The sequence below is a fragment of the Cyphomyrmex costatus genome, unplaced genomic scaffold (genome assembly GCF_001594065.2).
Source record: "Cyphomyrmex costatus isolate MS0001 unplaced genomic scaffold, Ccosl1.0 scaffold6, whole genome shotgun sequence".
Classification (NCBI taxonomy): Eukaryota; Metazoa; Arthropoda; class Insecta; order Hymenoptera; family Formicidae; genus Cyphomyrmex; species Cyphomyrmex costatus.
Genome location: NW_017280155.1, coordinates 21,688 through 40,130, shown reverse-complemented (window position 1 = coordinate 40,130; position 18,443 = coordinate 21,688). Strand labels below are relative to the sequence as shown.

Below are 18,443 nucleotides of genomic sequence, written 5' to 3'. Positions count from 1 at the left end.
TAGGATACTGCATGATTCGTCTTTGCGCTCACTCTTTAGGAGTGAGTGAGTCGTGATTGGAGATGTCATCTCCGAGAATCCCACAATAACCGATCAGGCAATTACAGTCACGCGACAATAATTAATCTTGCTACTCAATCGCATTTAATGACTTTGACATTAATTTTCAACTTTATTCAAATCTTCTGTTATTTACGTAATTCTTGACATTTCTGTATAATTATTATACATGTATTATAATATATATATATATGATTATCACATAGAAAATATTAAATTAAATTCAAACTATATGTATATATATAAATTATATGTATATATATAATACACTTATAATACATTTTATACATGGAATAACATTTAAATTTAGCACTTGAAAAATAGTTTTTTTATAGCTTTCGTAAAGACCAATCCATGCGTAAAAGTGACTCGGTATCTCGTAGATTAGATTGCAAAAAAGCACATTAAACGTGATGTAATTCGAATTTCCATGATTATATAAGATTTTCAAGACTGCGATACGGTTCTTTATTCGTCCCACGCGTTAGTATTTCGTGTTGACATGTAGAATAGTTTACAAGTATACTTATTATATTTCTTCGTATACTGACTTGCATCATACGAAATAATAAGTACATATTAATTGTTTTAGACAAGATTGCATCTTGCAACAGAAGAACGATAAGGGAACTTAAAGAGGTTTACGAGAATTCTGTCGGAAGTAATGGAGTATAAAGTAAGCAGGTATACATCTTATTTGTTCAAAGATAAATAACAATTATCGTTCTAGAATTTACATTCTTATTTTTCGCGTATTACAAATCACAATGTCCTATATCTTTATATACATATATATATATATGCATATAATGATAAAAAAATGAAATATAACATTTAGTATATTATAAATTATATAATCAAATATAATACGTATGATATATTTTAAATTTTGACAAAAAATTATAGAAATATTGTAACGTTTGTGAAATTTAAATATCTTTCAACTGTTGTTTTATTATTTTGTTACATGCTTCTCACGTGTATTTAAAATTGAGTTTTACAACAATGTCTTATGTTGAAAGGAAATCGTCGCAATTTACTGCGTTTCAAGGATTGATCGACTCAAAAAGATAAAATGCTGCCGTTGAATGCAATCGAGAAACATTTCGTGGCATATTTATGTAAAATAGAAAAACCTAGATGCAAAATTAATTTGCATCCAAAGAAACGTTTTTCAAGTAACTGAGCATATTAATGTTCAATAATAAAATCTTTTAGCAGTCATCAATTTTTATTGGAGATGTAGCTCTCTTTATTGGCACACTAAAAACGTAATTATGACGTTCTATCTTGCAGCACGTTTCGTGACGTAATATATTCTCTAACCGATGTTATCTACGAGTGATAAAGAGAGTGTGCCACTTGAGTGATTAGATTACTCATCGCAAACGCGAAAGGAGATAGGTAAACATCTTTCTTTCAAGAGAATAATTTTCAATCTAATCTTTTATCGTTACAACTCCATTAGTTGAACATTAGTTAAAAACATTAGTTTTCTACAACAGTATCAAATATGGATACAAATAACAACGCTCTGTTTTATTTTGATCCCGCAATAAAAACGGTTAAAAATGTATTAAAAAAAAAACGTCGCATAAAAATTCGCATGCATTTTATTAAAGCATTGTGGGATACAAGTTTTTAATTAAAGATAACAGTACCAAAAAATAATTTATCTTATTTATCGAATAAAATTAAAATTAACGTAATAACATTAACGAATCAGAATTACTCGGGAAAATAGTATCGTGAAGCGGATCAGTTATCTTTCGGAAATTTTTTAAATTTAACATATAGATACTGCTCTGGGAGATAGAATTTTGTGTTAAAGGATATTATTTTACTGCAAAACTGATTGAGATATAAACAATTAAATTACTTTATATTAGAATAAATTAAAGATTTTAACGAATTTATTGGCTCGTTCCTCCTTATTAGTTTTAAATTTATTGAGCCTTATTAAAAAATTTCTTAAAAAGTTTATTGTTAAATAAACAATGGGAAACGAAATCTTTTCGGAATATTAATATTTTTCCCGTCAACTAGAACATTTTTAGCGTAAAAAAAATCCTTTGGCACAAAATTCTATCTCCCAGAACTATGTGGAAAATTAAAATATTCTGAGAGATGATTGATCCACTTGACGCGGAAAACGGCTTCCTTGTACCAATATATTGAAGAGAGATTTGTTTAATATTAAACAGCAGAATGTGAATCGTCTAAGAAAAAAATTATATATCTCATTCGCATAAATAAGACACAGCGCAGTTATTATTTATCGATTATTGATCCGTCGGCGTACCGTCGCTACATGCACGTGCGATGTGCACGCGTGGTGAGCGCGCACGTGTAAATATTTACCGGCGCATGCGCGGCTGGCTCGTCCGCACGTCACGTGACCGCGCGCGATATAAAGCGATGCCGATGCGCCGGCCGGTATTGCTGCTGTCGGAGTAGGACGCGTAGCTTGCCGGTCGCTTTCCCGATCGTAGAGGAAAAGAAGAAAGACGAGGGGGAATTTCGGCGATCGCGCGAGGAAAGTACAGAGGAGGAACGGCGCGCGACGGTGACCGCGCAGTTTCCTTCTCGTGTTTTTAAGCTTAGCGAAACCCGCGGGTTTCGCGAAATCAAAAAATTGTAGAGGCCGCGAATCGCGTCGGCCTCTCGTCATTTTCGAAAACGTTGCGTGATTCTAACGTGGTCGTCCAGACGATCCCGACGCTTCCTCGACGCATCGGTGACCAGTGGAAGCGAGTGCTCGTGCGGCCGATCGACGCGAGTCGACGCGCAAGCAGTCAAGACGAGCGGGTGCAGATTTTACTTGGACCTCAATTTCGCGGATCTCAATTTCCTGTAGACTCCCAAAAGCCGGACACAAATATGGGCTCGAAGGACGAATGGGACTACTTTCGGAATGGTAAGAAAAAATTAGAAATATTTTCAGTATTTCTCTCAAAGTTTTACGCTCCGCTTATAGAGATTTTCGCTGCGCGTAAACTCGAATTTGCGTCGCGATCGCGCGATATGACTCGCAAATTTCATGCAAATTTGGATCGCAAATGAATACGCGAATGCAGAACAGAAATTACGAGGAAAATGGATAAGATCTCAGAGGAAATTGTGACTCTTAGATATAATTAATTCTCACGGCTATTATATAATTACGTATAAAATAGAGAAACGTTCTACAAATCACTCTCCGGCTGTTTTACCGTTTTCCTCGTACATCTGATAAGAACGTATGGAAATTATTGATTAGCCACTTTGTCAATCGTCGTGCATTCAATATGTATATAACTAGGATATTTCTGTGCTTAACATTACAATCAGTGCTGGCAGCCGCTGGTATCTCGTTCTCAGATTAACCACGAATGCGTTCGCGATAATTTCTATCGCGGTCAGTTAATTGAAAGTCCTATTGCTAAAGCGGCGCGAGCCTGCAATTTCAGCTTGTAAAACTGAATTTAAAAAAAAAAATGTGCTAGTCAAGAGTGCGTTTCAAGCAAAACAAATAAGCGTAACTGACCAGTTTCTTGGCCTTTCATCAGTTAAATTCCATAGAGATTTTCTCTTTTACTTTTGTCTGCTGGTCTCACTACTTTCTTTATTACTTTTCTCACTCTTTCTCTCTCCATATGTCTAATACTCAGAAGTTGGTCTGTCAACTTTTTCATTTTGTTGTAAAACCATATATTATTAGGGGCTTTATGAAATTGGGAAAGCTGGGCAGCACGTGTAAACTTCCTTTTTCATGTATCTGCAAAGTTTTTTCTTTTCAAATTGAGATCCTGGGAAAATTCCGCTCTCTGGAATAATGGCCGCGTGGCGTCCGCTTGTTTTTCTCTTATCGATCCTTCGCCAACCTTAATTTTTCAAATAATAATATCTTACTAGAAATCTTTCGCTGCGATACATTTGCACGCGATAACTCTCGATTGGTTTTTTACAACTGCCTGCACTGTTAGCTTTAACGGTCTTTATAAATATTGACTTAATCGAACGATATACATTTTATAGATCCTTCATCAATTTTAATTGATGTATCTCTGCAGAACGTGCTCATACGTTAGTCACCTGTAGTCTCGGAACGCATGTCGAGGTAGGGAAAGCCCTGCTAGAAAGTTGATTTCGTCCCTCCTTCCTTTTACATTCGCTCGATTTTCGTCTCGGTTTCCGGATGGCACCGCAGGCTCACTGACCCGGGGCCATTGTCTTCCCGTTCGAATGCAGGGCGAACGGGTCGTGCCAAGCGACCGAGAGGGGTGCTTCTTTCCTCGCAGCCTTCGTGAAACACGGGGCACGACTCCGCGGGGTAAATGAAAATCAATAGTTTTCTTCCGTAGTGCCGTAGGCCGATGCACCCGCGTTCCCGCGCGCGGGCAAGTACAGGCGTGCATATATATACGTGTGCCGCACGGACGGGCACGCACACCGAAAGTCGGAGGGGGTCGCAGACCCAGTTTCACTTTGTTCCGCCGACCGGGGTTGCCGTGCATGCCCCCGAAACGCCCTTAATCTCGAGTCAATTTGTCAGCGCTATCTTTCAGCCGATTGTGCGCGCCGTACGAGCGTCAGCGGCAGAGCTGGGCAGTGAAGCTTGCTGAGAGAATCCGCGACGTATATGAATTTTCAGGGATCGGCCAAAACGAGAGAGGGATGATTAAGTCGTTGGTTGTTTAAACAGGCGCGTGGCGCGGCAACAGTCGTGACCGCGAGAGGCTCGTTTGCTTGAAATTGATCGATGCATTCAGCTGTCATTAATTATTTTGGAAGAATCCGCCGCCGCGCGCCGACACTGTTCGTGTAATTGCGGGCTGCCGCTGCGGATCCCGCTGCCGAGTAGGATCGTTTTATTTGTTTTCCAAGCGGATTTATCTTGGCTCGCGATTCGTAGATCGAAGAATTTCGAATGGCCCGGCCGATTGCCAATGCGTAGAATGTACACCCTTGATTCTAATTCTGTTCTGTATATCTTCAGAACGCTATACGATGTTGGAAATGAAATTACGTTCAATGCAGATTTTCTTCGGATTTTGAGTAATCGAGGCCGATGCACGAAATCGCGTAACGACGATCTTATTTGCGTACCCGTTTGCCTAACAGGTACCGGAACGTCGGTTTCGATCATGCTTGTAAGTGAATGAAGAAGACAGATATTCTATCTTAGTTAATTAGCATATATATGAGATAATTGTAAACGATGTACGAACGTAGGAACTGACAAGTACGACTCAGGAAGATATTGTGCAAGTTCTAATAATTAACACGCGCGTCATATTCGAGTCGAAATCAAAATAAATTTTTTTTTTTTTAGAAAAAGAACAGAGATAAAGTCCAAAAATTAATAAAAATCGATGGTTTTTATATAAGAGATCTCTCAATGTGTTATACAATACCACAAGCTATACTTCCTATTGATTTAAGTTGTCGCCGAAGCGACTGAGATTTCAATCGAGTTCCATATCCGGGATAAAAATAGAAAGTATACTATCATTGTTACGTTAAGAATTAAAAAAAGAAAGTTCTATTCGGGCAACGCCAAGTCTCCAACACCTACAGGTATGATCTAGAATTTTTATAAACTCGGCGGTTGTACAGCTCGAAAATTACAAAAATCAGCAAATCACTACTCTCTAAAACTTTTCGAGTAAATTGTCACATGGACAAACGAAATCTCACTCTTAGATTGAAAATTGAAAAGCCACTCTCTTTCTAACTTAATTTTTACCTCAGAATAAAATTCCACTCCAAAGAATTTAGAGAGTAGGTGTTGATCAATAAAACTATAAATATTCTGGTAAATTCGCTCAGTTGTGTAATTTTCATCATGTTGTGTGACATACACAATCAAACCCCTAAAAGCGATTCTGCGAGGATTAATTTCTTTCAAGGTGTTTCTACATAATTTGCAAAGACGTAGTTCATAAATGCGGATACACAGAATCAAGATTAGCGTTTGTTTTTTCTTTGCGTACAATTGGTTATTTTTATCTGAATGTATCTTGCGTGCGGTAATCATCATTCTGCGTCAGCATTTGCGAACAGTTTTGCGAGTTACGTAGCGAGGTACACCTTTATAGAGGAGATCATCTCTTGTGCGTTTTGTGTTGTATCATTTATGTATTACGTGTGATGATGTTTCACGATTGTATATCGTATGTAACGTAAATTACGAACATTGACGTATTTTCTACTCGAATCATCGCGTGCCGCAAATATCGTATCGGACACGTGGGAATATCGACAAGAGAGCAATAAAGAAAGTTTACAATCGGAGAATTGCAAGAGAAATCTTTCTCGCGAACGATTACGCGGTCTCGCGTCTTCATTCGCGACGATTTACTTGCAAATTGCCCGCCGACCAATGGCCGCCATTAAGCCAGCGTGCGCTTATTATGCACACACAGGTGAAATCCACTAACAATGACTTATTTGCACATTGCATTCGTTAATATATCAACCAAGTTGATTATTCCTTCTCTTTTTTTAACGGTTAAATATGCCGTGTATTTTAAAGCAACATTAATATTCGCTTACGAGTCGCCGTTTAAAAGGAAGATCGACCTGCGCGTGCTGCAGCCTTTTGATCCGCGACTCGTGAATATTGAATAACTTTTTTACTTTCTCTAATAATACTACACAGCACGCATTAAGGATATAAATAAAATGTAATGAGAAAAGAGAGATCTCATGACAAAGATATCTAAATAAATATCGCGTATGACGTATCGCAGAATGACATATGACGGAATGTAAGGCTTTATATCATTAAGTAACCATTTTTTTAATACCGAGCTTCGATAATGAGGGCTGACACTCTCAGGATAATCCATATGTGGAAAACGTGTTTATATGTATAGGAAATGTACTAAGCGCTCCTTGATTGGCGCAAAAGGATTGCGATATCAAGAAAGAGAGAGAAATATTTGCCAAGTGCATTCACGGTTTTCCGCATTCAACTTTACAATATTTCCTGTGAATCGTTGAATCATCGCATCGCAAGGTTGAACGAACCTTCAAACGAGCGTTCTTACTATCTGCAACAAGAATTCGAGCCGACTCGTCGACTATAGCGTCAATATGGATAATCTCTCAATGTGGCAGTAACATTTCATGTTATAATTTTTCACACCATTTAGAACAATAATTATTTATTATGATTAGACTAAATTTTTTCAATGAATGAAGAATCTTTTATATTCTTAATCCTCTAATACCACCTAATCAATCCTTTATGTTGTCAAGTATGAAATTGATTAACGCGTTACAGGAATACTTGCGCGAATTTGTTCAATCATAATATTCTCGAAAATAATAAATTAAATAAAAAAATGTTTAGATGATTTAGATGCATATTTAAGATTGCAATTATCTAGAGCATATATATATATATATATAATTCCTAGAATAACTGATAACAAAATATACCTAGATTATCTGATTATACTTATCTCCATTCAGTGTTCTCACAAATGTTTGCAAACCGCTGATAATTTACATTTCGATCAGTTATCTAGCAAGCGATACAAGTTCGCATTGTTGTGCGTATGCAGTATTTTTCGGTTCGAACCGGATAAACGGCTGCTTTTTTACTATCGCGGAGCTATCCTTCAATGGGAATTCACGTGACGCCAATCTCAATGCTGCGGACGGTTTCTTACGTTCCACGAATGACTAATTCGTCTCATTCTAAGGTGCAAGTTTTTATTTATGAAGGGATTAAACGAAATGTATAAATAAACTGAAATATACTATCACGAGGACTGTGTTTAGAAGCATGCTGATATTTCGCTACATAATGGTATTATCATATTATGATAATTGTATCATATTATTTAATATAAGAATTAAGAATTTTAATATTTTTTTTCTTTTTCTATGTGTTCCTGATTTTATATCTTCTAATATATGTATTTGGATAATTTATATCGTATGAGTTATATATGTATATAATCTCTTTTATTTTCCTTTAAATACAACTCTATAAGCTTATATGATGAAACAAATCAAAATTAATATGATTCCGCGAATTTAATTGAGTTTTGATGACGATTGATTGACCGCAACTTTGAGTCGGATAATTATGAGGTCACCACGTGATACAGTGTGTTTATTCGATTCGCACAAATATACATTATATTACATGATGACCTGATAATTAAATGCGATTTCGCGAAAATCAGTAATGGTTCGAACGTTATACAAATATCATTCCTATTAATTGACAATCAATTTGTTTAATTCATGTGTTAATTTTTTTAGCTCTCCCAATCTTTTGTATGTATTGACGCGTTCAACATCTATAAATTACAAAGCAAACAGCGTTGGGATCACATGCCCCAATAAAGAAAGATTAATGTGTCGACACGTGATGCACGTCGTCAGATATACACGAGATTATTATAATAATACTTGATCAGATTTTTTTGTTGTTGAAATTGACATTCAGTCTGTGTAATATTCACGGATATTAATTCTTATAATTAACATTTTAAGTCGAATGTAATAACATAAATTCGACATAACCTTTTTGAATTATTTTTAAGTCGCTTATTGCCTCGTTAAATAGTAATAATGTTATTGCTTCTGTAAATATTATCCTCATTATGCGTACGTGGAAAGAATAGACTCTAAAGTGATGAAGATAATCCATGTAGACGAAAATTTTGTCAAGTACAAACTTGAATCTATTATCAGCACGTGACGTGCGATAAAGAGTTTGTTTCTCGTTTCAAGAGCTTGGCGTGCGAACTTTCTTCATTTGCTTGAGCTTGAGCTCATATCACCGAGTAGTACTATCTTGCTGTCACGATATACGCGTGCCATTCTTATCGTAAAATTATATTCAGGGATTGATTATAAGCGATTATAACAGAAAAACAGAACTATCTTATTCCCGTCTTATCACCGAGACAGATTCGTTTAAATTTGTTTGCGGCCACTGATCTTTATTTTCCTAACGGAAACGGTAATATCAATGCAATATGAATGTATTTCTTTTTTTTTTTAATTTCGGCGTATGTAGGACCTAGCACGTGGGTAACGAAATTCCCCATGGCAGCCGGCTCCAGGCAAAGTCCGGTGAACATCGAGACCAAACGAGTCGAATCCGATCATGAGGCTTTAAGTAGCAAACCTCTACGATGGAAATATCCCGCCACAGCGTCCCGGAAGCTGGTCAATCCTGGTTACTGTTGGCGGGTGGACACCGATGGTGAGGGCACATGTGAGTATCGCGATTGAGAATCGCGACATCTTCTTCTGTCTTTTTTATTCACATAGAACTTTTCTCTGTTTTGCCTTCGACGTGACTAATGTGTATATGATACGATTTATTACATGTGTGAACAACGTCTAAAAATATCGCTCAAAGTATCACGAACATAGAGTATTTAAGAATGTATTTTTTAACAAGATAAAAGAATTAAAAAATTACAAATTTTTTCATATTGTGTTCGAAAGTAATATAAAAAATTTGGCGCAGCGATTTAGAATCTGAATAAAAAATTATATTTTAATGAGAATAGATGTTTTTAAAGATAAAATGAGAAAATTTTCATTTAAATCAAAATTGTTAATTAAATATAAATATTTGCCTTCTTCAACTGTTGTTTCATCTATAATATTCATTTTTCATATAACGGAAGATATACATTTCAATTTCCAGTCACTTTTTGATGGCTAATATAGGTGCTATACACTTGATACATCCTTAACAACAATCGATGACGATCGTCAAACAACATATTTTTTTGTAATCCGGAGCTGCGATCTAGACTTTAAATTGCAGATCATCGTGACTGCGGCGCGTTGAGAAACCGCCGCGTAGCGATGTTTGTAATCCTGTGATGGAGTGATTCGATATAATTTTAGATGATTGTGTTCGTGATACTCGGCCTCGCATTCCATCTTAAGCGCACTTCTGTAAACATTAACGTGTTGGCAACGGTGGCGAATGTACCGTGCCGTACGATTAAAGCCGCGTTAAATCCGCAGCTTTTGCGGATAAAGGAGTTCTCTTTCCGCACGAATAAGTTACATAAATGCTTTTTATTAATTTCGTGCATCATGCACCTTACATAAGGAACGAACGCGATGTTATTCGTTTTGTCACGGTGTTATGTATTCCGAAATTATATGCTGCTACGGGGGAGGAATTCTCGCGCGCGAATACTCGATCTCGTTACAAAGGTTTCGACTTCGTGCCACTTAGGGAGGGCTTTTACCTTCGCCGAGTGCTCGGGGCGTATTCGAAATGAGGACGACCGTGCCGTGGCGCATTATGTGTATTCATATGTGGTGTGCACGAAGCGGAGCAGAACATTCTATACAACAATATGTGACACAAAACAATAGATAGATAGATGTTGCGATATTAAAGTCACGATATGTCACTCCGTATAGAGAGGAGACCTTTCTCAAAAATTACCAATATTATTTCAAATTGCATATTTACTGCAAAATAAGAGAGAGAGAGAATAACAATACTAATTATAAAAAATAAAATTTTGTTGAAGCAACATGTTTTTTATTCTTTTCAGATCTGAAATAACTTTTAGTTAGAGTTTACATGAAAGTTTCCATGCCTGCTGTGTGCACAATAATTTTAGAGTCTCGCACGTATACCCGGAAAATTCCGCGAGAGAGAACGTAGACTTGGCGCTCCGAATTTTCTCTAAGAATTTATCCTAGTATAAACAGAGTCGAGACACAAAATAATAAAATATGACGTCGTGACGCAAATAAGTCACGCGGTGTATAAATGCAATGATCTTCTCTCGTTATATAGCTCCCGTCAGTGTGGTTTGGCTAATCAAGCGTATCCTGTAATAAAGCGGTCTGTGCCCGAGTTACGTCCGTTCGTGACTCCGGCAAAATCGTGCTCCGAAAATTTCCACGTTCACGTGGACCCAATTTAGACGTTTACCCATTCATTTGCATCTTATCTCGCAGTATATTACCGTATCGTACATGTCATCTAATATTATATCGATTTTTTCGTTGTCGACAGTTTTGAGCGGCGGACCGCTGATGGACGATGTCTACAAATTAGAGCAGTATCACTGTCACTGGGGATGCAGCGATTCCAGGGGATCTGAACATACGGTCGACGGACAAGCCTTCGCTGGAGAAGTATAGAATATTATTATCTCTTCCCTGCACAAAGTGTCGCTTTTATTCGCGCCCTTGGAATCGTTCACTTGGCTAACAAGATTTTAACGATTTAAAAATGACGAATGTATAATTATCCCATTTGATAGCCAAAGTAGTTTGTTAGCAATCCAGTCACATCCAGTATGATTCACTCTGTTTGCGATCATCGACGGAGGAGCTTATGGCATCGACCTTGTCCACCGCCGTGTGCAATTTATTAGCGCGATCATTTTACCGAGCATAAACCGAGGCTCTAGTCTTAGTTATTAGTCGCCCACAAACACTGTTATGAGCGATGCGAAATAATGGCTCTTTTTTTGCGGATATAAATAAAACTTGATGAAGTGTGGTACAGAGAGAGAGACGTTAATTACCAACAGACATACATTAATAATATAATTACGCGGGCGTCTCATTTATCTCATAAATAATATACGCTATTATCGTCGTATATATACGTCGCATTGATAGAATGCCAATGATGTGTCAAAGGTTTTTTTTATGTTCTGGCAGCTGTACGTGCAGCTTACCACAAAGCCGCGCTTTTATCGGTTTGCGCGACTAAAGAAAAAAATAACAAACGCGCACGGAGGTGAAACGATAATGAACATTATCATCGAAACTGCCACTCGTGTGCGCGAATAATAGTTGACTCGCGTAACGAGGTGTGCGCGCGGTAGACATCGAAGGAATTCTTGAAGGTGAAAAAACACCCACTTGTGAATTATGAAAAGGATACTAATAATCATCAGCCGACAGAAAATTGCGTATTTCCTGAACACTCTTCCCGATATGATTCGCAGGGGCCTATCTATTTTCCCGGAAGCTTGCCCCCTCTTGCTCACTTATCTTACCAGCGTAAAATACGTTTGTTTTGCTCAACTCGCGATAAAGTTGCTATCGATTATGTAATCGAGTCTTTAATCTATTATAAATAGTTGACTTCAACTTGACACCGTGCTACCAGAAAAGATCAAGAAAATATTGATAACTTGTTGATGTATGGAAAATTTCTTTGATATACGATGTATGCAATAATATAATCGTCGATGAACAAAGCACGTTTAAAATTATGCGTCTTGGATATGAATTCAGACTCCTATTCTGAACAACCGCGACTTCTTTTGAAAATCAATGCGCTGTTTAAACAGGCGACTTCCCGGTCCGAATGCAATTTAAACGATTCAGTCTTAAACGCATTAGCGAATCAGTTGACTATCGTAATGACTTTACATTTAAATACTGCGCACGTCCTTCTTTCATTTGGATGCACTCCTTCCGAGTGGGGAAATGTTGCGACGCGCAACGTTCCTTTTACCGCGAGACTCTATATCCCCTCGTGGCAATCCCGTATCTGGGAAACCGGGTCGATCGGATATCCGCGGGATTTCAAAAAAGAGCTTCCAGTTACCGCACTGATTACATAATTTCTCTAACGACTATCCGTCAAATGCAATTATCATTTATTGATGGAGTTTCTTTGCGATCGAGTGATGTAAATCGCGGTCAAGAAGAATATTTTACAGAATGTGTTCGGGGCAATCGAAACAGACAAGATATCATTAATAATCATCTTTCTATACGATACGAATACAGAAATTGACATTTCTTAATTGGCTATTTGGAGGGATTAAGTACTCGTTATAGCTCCAGTCAACCTGCCATTCCGCTCCTCCCTGATTGTCTGCTATTAGACTTAATAGATTTAGATTCATTGGAGGGTAAAAACGTTGCTTTCAGTTACATCTTGTGCACTGGAATACCAGCAAATACAAGACCTTCGCCGAAGCCGCGAAAGCCTCTGACGGTCTGGCCGTTCTAGGTGTCTTTCTTAAGGTTTGTAGACTACCCTTGTATTTTATTAGATAAAATTGTAATTAATTGCACGCATTGATTATAATTATTAAAAATAATTTATATACTTAACATCATTTTCCTTGTATTATAATAAATCTAATTAGATCTCTATTCTAATTTATTCACACTAATATATGTACTAAAAATTAAAAAGTCATATTCTTTTTTTATCTTAGTTGTCTCTATGGAACTGAAATATTTAATACGTTAATTCGTCAAATATCATACAAGTATGTCCACAGAAGCCACACCTTTTCCACTCGGGATTCTAATTCGTTTATATATGAGTCTATCTATAGTCACACATTTAAGCTTTTTATATAAGACATAAGCTGCACAAGCAGAATCCCTGTGGAAGTAGTATGGAGGTGTCACCGTCGATCGTCAATGGTCGATTATATAAACATGGACATAATTACGCCGTATCGGACTCGAAACGAGACACGCAAATGCACCTTTTCGTCGGACTATCGTTTGCATTTCGTTTTGTGGCGAAAGAATATCTCGATCGCGTGCAACAGCAATTACCCTCTTCCGCTTTGCACAGCGCTTTGTGTGTCTAATATTTAGGTTGCAGCTGCGCGGCTCGCGATATCTCATGCGAGGGTCGCAATTGCGAAATTCTATTCGTGCAAATGATACACTTCTCGCCGATACGACATTGCGTTACAAGAATGGACGCGACGAACCTCGGAGAGCAGGAAGAACTCGCGGAGCGAGCTTTCTTCGCGCGAGATTCGTGCATATCGTGCGATTATGTAACAGCTTCGAAATATGTCCAGGTTGCATAAAAAAACGTAAGGAAAACACATGTATCGAAGAAAATTTATGTGCCACGCGGTGACAATGCACCAGACACAATTCTAAAAATTACATTACGTAATCAACGGCTCAATGTCGAGCGTTTTTATCGCACTTATTTGTTCCTCGTACCACTTTGCGGTCATTACGGTCGCTACTTAAAAATATTCGATAAGGGGATCTATTATATTAACTTCGCAATAAATTCTTAAGTATATTATTGCTAAATTTTAATGTTCTTTTTCGATCGGAACATTTAATTGAGAATAGTTTGTTAGAGAGAGAATGGCTTGATTATGTCTCAGCCACACGTGAAAAAGCGTGTCGTTACAATCGAAAGGAAAGAAGAGTGAAAGAGATTTGCTTCTAGGTCGGCAAGACTCATGAAGAAATGGACAAGATTGCGCGACTGTTGCCGTACGTCTCGCACAAGGACGAGGTTGTGGAAATTACGGAACCTATCGATCCCGGCAAACTTCTTCCTGGTAAGTTACGACCGAATAATCGCCTGGGTAATTTGGTGATCGTATCTTTGATCAAATATTCCGTCTATTGGTCTACTCGTCGATGCATATAGTGTTCGTGATATATACATGTCTTGTTGTTTCTCCTGTAATATTCAATTGTAGCTTAAATCTGTTTGCGCAAGCTAATCGAATCAATCTTAACATAGTCTGTAGTTAACCTAACTTATTAATTAATTTGAACAAAAAACAGCTCCGATGGACTGCGAACTCAGAAATTAGTCAAGTAAAGTTCTTTTTATCTCACCTGTCTTTAATTCATCTATATAAATATATAATACACATTTATATACACTGGCCAACAAAATTAACACCTGTTTTATCCTACAAAAATAGGTAAATTTCAAGATAGAATAACTTGGTCAAGAATTATCGTATCGTGATGTTTAAAAAAGCATTTTAAAGCATGAAATCTTTACTTTTCAGACCGGTACTTAAACAAACGTTCTTACTGCTATTTCGTGAAGTTACACAAATAAAAATATGTCAAACATAAAACATTTTTACGAAATTTGAGAATTTCCACGGTACGAACTAAAAATGTGCACAAATGTGGTTTACAGCTTTTGAAAGAATGAATCTTTACCTTTAATTTGATCTTTTACCGATCTATGTACGATTTTTTTCATCGAGTTATTCAACGTTGAACAAAAAGGGTCATTTTTGCTTCAACGTTGAATAACTCAACGGTGAAAAAAAAATCGTACGGAGCTTCGTAAAAAAGCAAATTAAAAATTCGCTCTTTTGAATGATATGTAATCGCATAATCGCATTTGTGCACAATTTTTAATCTGCCCCGTGGAATTCCGCAAATTTCGTAAAAAAATTTTGAAATCTGATACATCTTTATTTGTGTAACTTTGTCAAATCTCCGTGAGACTGCTTTTTAAAGTAGCGATCCGAAAAAGTAGAGGTTCCAAGCTGCAAAATGCTTTTTTAAGCATCTCGATACAATAATTTTTGACCAAGTTATTCCATATCTTGAAATTCGCATATTTTTGCAGAGTGAAACAGGTGTTGCGACCAGTGGATATTATACCCTCTATTTTTAACTATATAATATAAAACACCTACAATAATATGTAATATTTTTGTATTGCATATTATATATATATATGTATAATGTATATTTACAATGTTTCCTGTGGCTCATCGCAGCCAAAGCTCGAGCAAAACACTAAACAGTGCCAAAGTAGAACCATCGTTTCTGAGATGATAGAAACCGTCGTTAGCATCTCGTTAACAATTACTTGGCACGTGCCTCTGCATTAACTCATCGACTAACGAAATTTCTCTCGCATATGCTCTCGCTTCGCACGGCACGCACAGTGCGCGGCGGACGGGCCGGCACGCATCAGAGATGCGTGAATCCGTGCATGCGCTGGGCCGACCGAATCATACCACGCCACGAGAACAAATGGGACTTCCAAGGTTCGTATCGCCTTGGACTAATTCATGCGAGAAAATGAGAGAGAAACTTGAGATGCTGCGCGCTCGAGCGTGGGGCTCCCGATTTTCAGCAACACCTTAGGAAAAAATATGAGAAAAGCCTCGATCTATCGTATATGTCTTCTCAAGGCAATTCTCAAGGAGCCTCCAATTTTCCAAAGTCTTGCATGCCGCACGGTCGGGATGAACACATGTCACAGGATGATTGGCATGACGTGTGACGACGTAGCGCAGTAATTGGTTTTTTTCCTGATATAAAAAGAATTTATTTTCGTGAGGAATAGCTGTTTTGCATTGTGGAATCTATATCAATTTATTTCATTTTATTGAAGTTTCTTATTTTACTGTATACGTATTTCTTTGTACATGTCTATCTATATGCGCACAAATATTAGAGTTAATGTAGTAGCTTCACAATTTGTTTATTAATTGTTAGTTATCTTTCGTAAGCGACATGTGTTGTGGAAATATTTCAATTATCGTACATATGCAGATCTCATTCAGATATTCACCTAGTAGTGTCCTTGTTATTTATTGATATACTATTTCGTAAGTCGAGTAATGTCGCTCGAGTATTATTGATGACACCGAAAGATAAGACTAATAGAAGATTCGCACTTACACAAAATATGCTTCTTCAGTACATTAATCAAATCGTATAATTTCATTTTTTGAGTTATTTCTTCCATTATTCCGATTTGTACGACCCACACAAGATGATATAAGTGGAAGAGAGGAAATGTTTCAACTGGAAAGACATTATCACAAAAATAACGTTTGCGAGATATAATTGGATTTTTAATTCGACGAAATTCGATACGTATTTCAATATTAATTTTACTGTCACATTGGAAGATAAATACAAACGCGATCAAGTAATATTGTATAATTTGTGTCACGCTAGCTTTAACAGCATGTTATCGCTGATTTAAGCAATCGCACCTCTGTATGTCTCTTTAGCCATTAGTTTGTAAATTTCCTTTCGTTTTACTTTTATTTTAATTTTCCGCAAAAAAACCGTTTCAATTCTCTGGTTTAGATGACAATGGATACTGGACGTATTTGGGCTCACTGACGACGCCGCCGTGCAACGAGAGCGTCACTTGGATCCTCTTTAAAAAATACATCGAGGTGTCCCATCATCAACTCAACATCTTCCGCAATCTGCGAAAGTTCCCACGTGGCGAGGAGTGTCCTTGCCACGAGAATCACGGGGTGGTAAGTGAGAAATGTCACAGAGGAATTATCGCACCTCCCCGTTTTCCGCGACGCTATTTCCTTTTATTCTCCGATCAACCCTCGGAAATCGCCAAGTGCGACCGCTTGTCGTCTGTCTCTTATCTAAAACGATTTCGAGAATTCCCTGTAACGTTCCTCTCGACATATATCCTTTACCTGGTATGATAAATGAATCCCGATTGGCGATCAACATGACACGGCGAACGCCTCTGCGGCGACGCGATTACCATTTTCCAGCCGCAAGAGATGCATATCGTCGTAGCGAATCGACGTTTTCTCTTTTTTCTTCCTCTTTCGCTCGCTATACGGCGAATACTGCACTGACGGCTATTTTTAGGCGTTCAGAACGCCTTAGACGTCGACGACCGCGACCACCGCGTCGCGTCGTCGTCTCGGCGACCAGCGGGAATATGTAATATTTCGAATCGACGAAGCACCGCGACACGCCCTCGTTTTTATATAATCCCGATCTTTTTTTTTTCTTCTCTGACACTTTGCAGGTGATCAACAACTTCCGTCCACCGTTGCCACTAGGAAATCGCGTATTGCGAGAGTGTGGCAGTTTCTGAGGGTCGGCCCCCGCTCGGAAGATAAGAAGAGACGAGAGAGACAGAAAGAGACAGAAGACCGGATGATTTTCGATTTTCTCTGCGTTCTTTTTCTGAATCATCGATCCCGTAGCGACAACCGATGTAGCCGCTAACGAACCGCAGCGTGCCTTTCGATTAATCAACGAAGACTCGCCTCTCGAAACGCGAGGTGCGGTCTGCTAGGCCTCGTTGCTTTCTCGTAATTGACTCCATCGCTGACAGAGACTTCCGTTGCAAGCAGGAAATTCCTGTCGCGGGCGGAAACGTATCAAGAATATTTGGTAGCTTTAGCGCTCCGCATACTCTCTTGTTATATTTAACGCGCTAACAATAAATATATAAGTTTTAAAATCTAACCGTTGTCGCAGAATTCCTACAAATTCGAGCAGACGCATCCACGCAAAGTGCTGTTTACAGAACACTTATTACTCTGCAAAAATGGTAAATTTCACGTAAATAATTCGTATCTTCATTCATATAGCGCATCTAACTTTCACCGAGATTTATGTGTGCTTATCTAAATACAATAAGATAAACTGAAGAAATTTTACTAAATCTTAATACATATTTCTTTGAATAGTAAACATTTACTTACAGTAATAAATATTTACTCAATAAAAAATTATATAGTTAATCAAATTAACAATTTTTATATCAAATAAATATCTATAAGTTTATATTTAGTAAATATTTACTTAAAACTATTTAAACGAATATTTATTAAAATTTAGTATTTTATTTCAGTGTATCCTAGAAGAACTTGCGTTGA

The 18,443-nt window shown here is 37.6% G+C and overlaps 1 protein-coding gene across 1 annotated transcript; it reads left to right on the top strand.

Annotated features, from left to right (window-relative positions):
* Positions 1-2,513: 2,513 nt before the first annotated feature.
* CAH1 (carbonic anhydrase 1) lies at positions 2,514-18,169 on the top strand. Its single transcript, XM_018546873.1, has 7 exons — positions 2,514-2,977; positions 9,086-9,286; positions 11,072-11,193; positions 12,955-13,050; positions 14,243-14,357; positions 16,885-17,063; positions 17,585-18,169. Exons 1-7 carry the CDS (start codon positions 2,941-2,943, stop codon positions 17,651-17,653), a joined length of 819 nt encoding a protein of 272 aa, XP_018402375.1. The 5' UTR covers positions 2,514-2,940; the 3' UTR covers positions 17,654-18,169.
* The last annotated feature ends 274 nt before the right edge of the window (positions 18,170-18,443 follow it).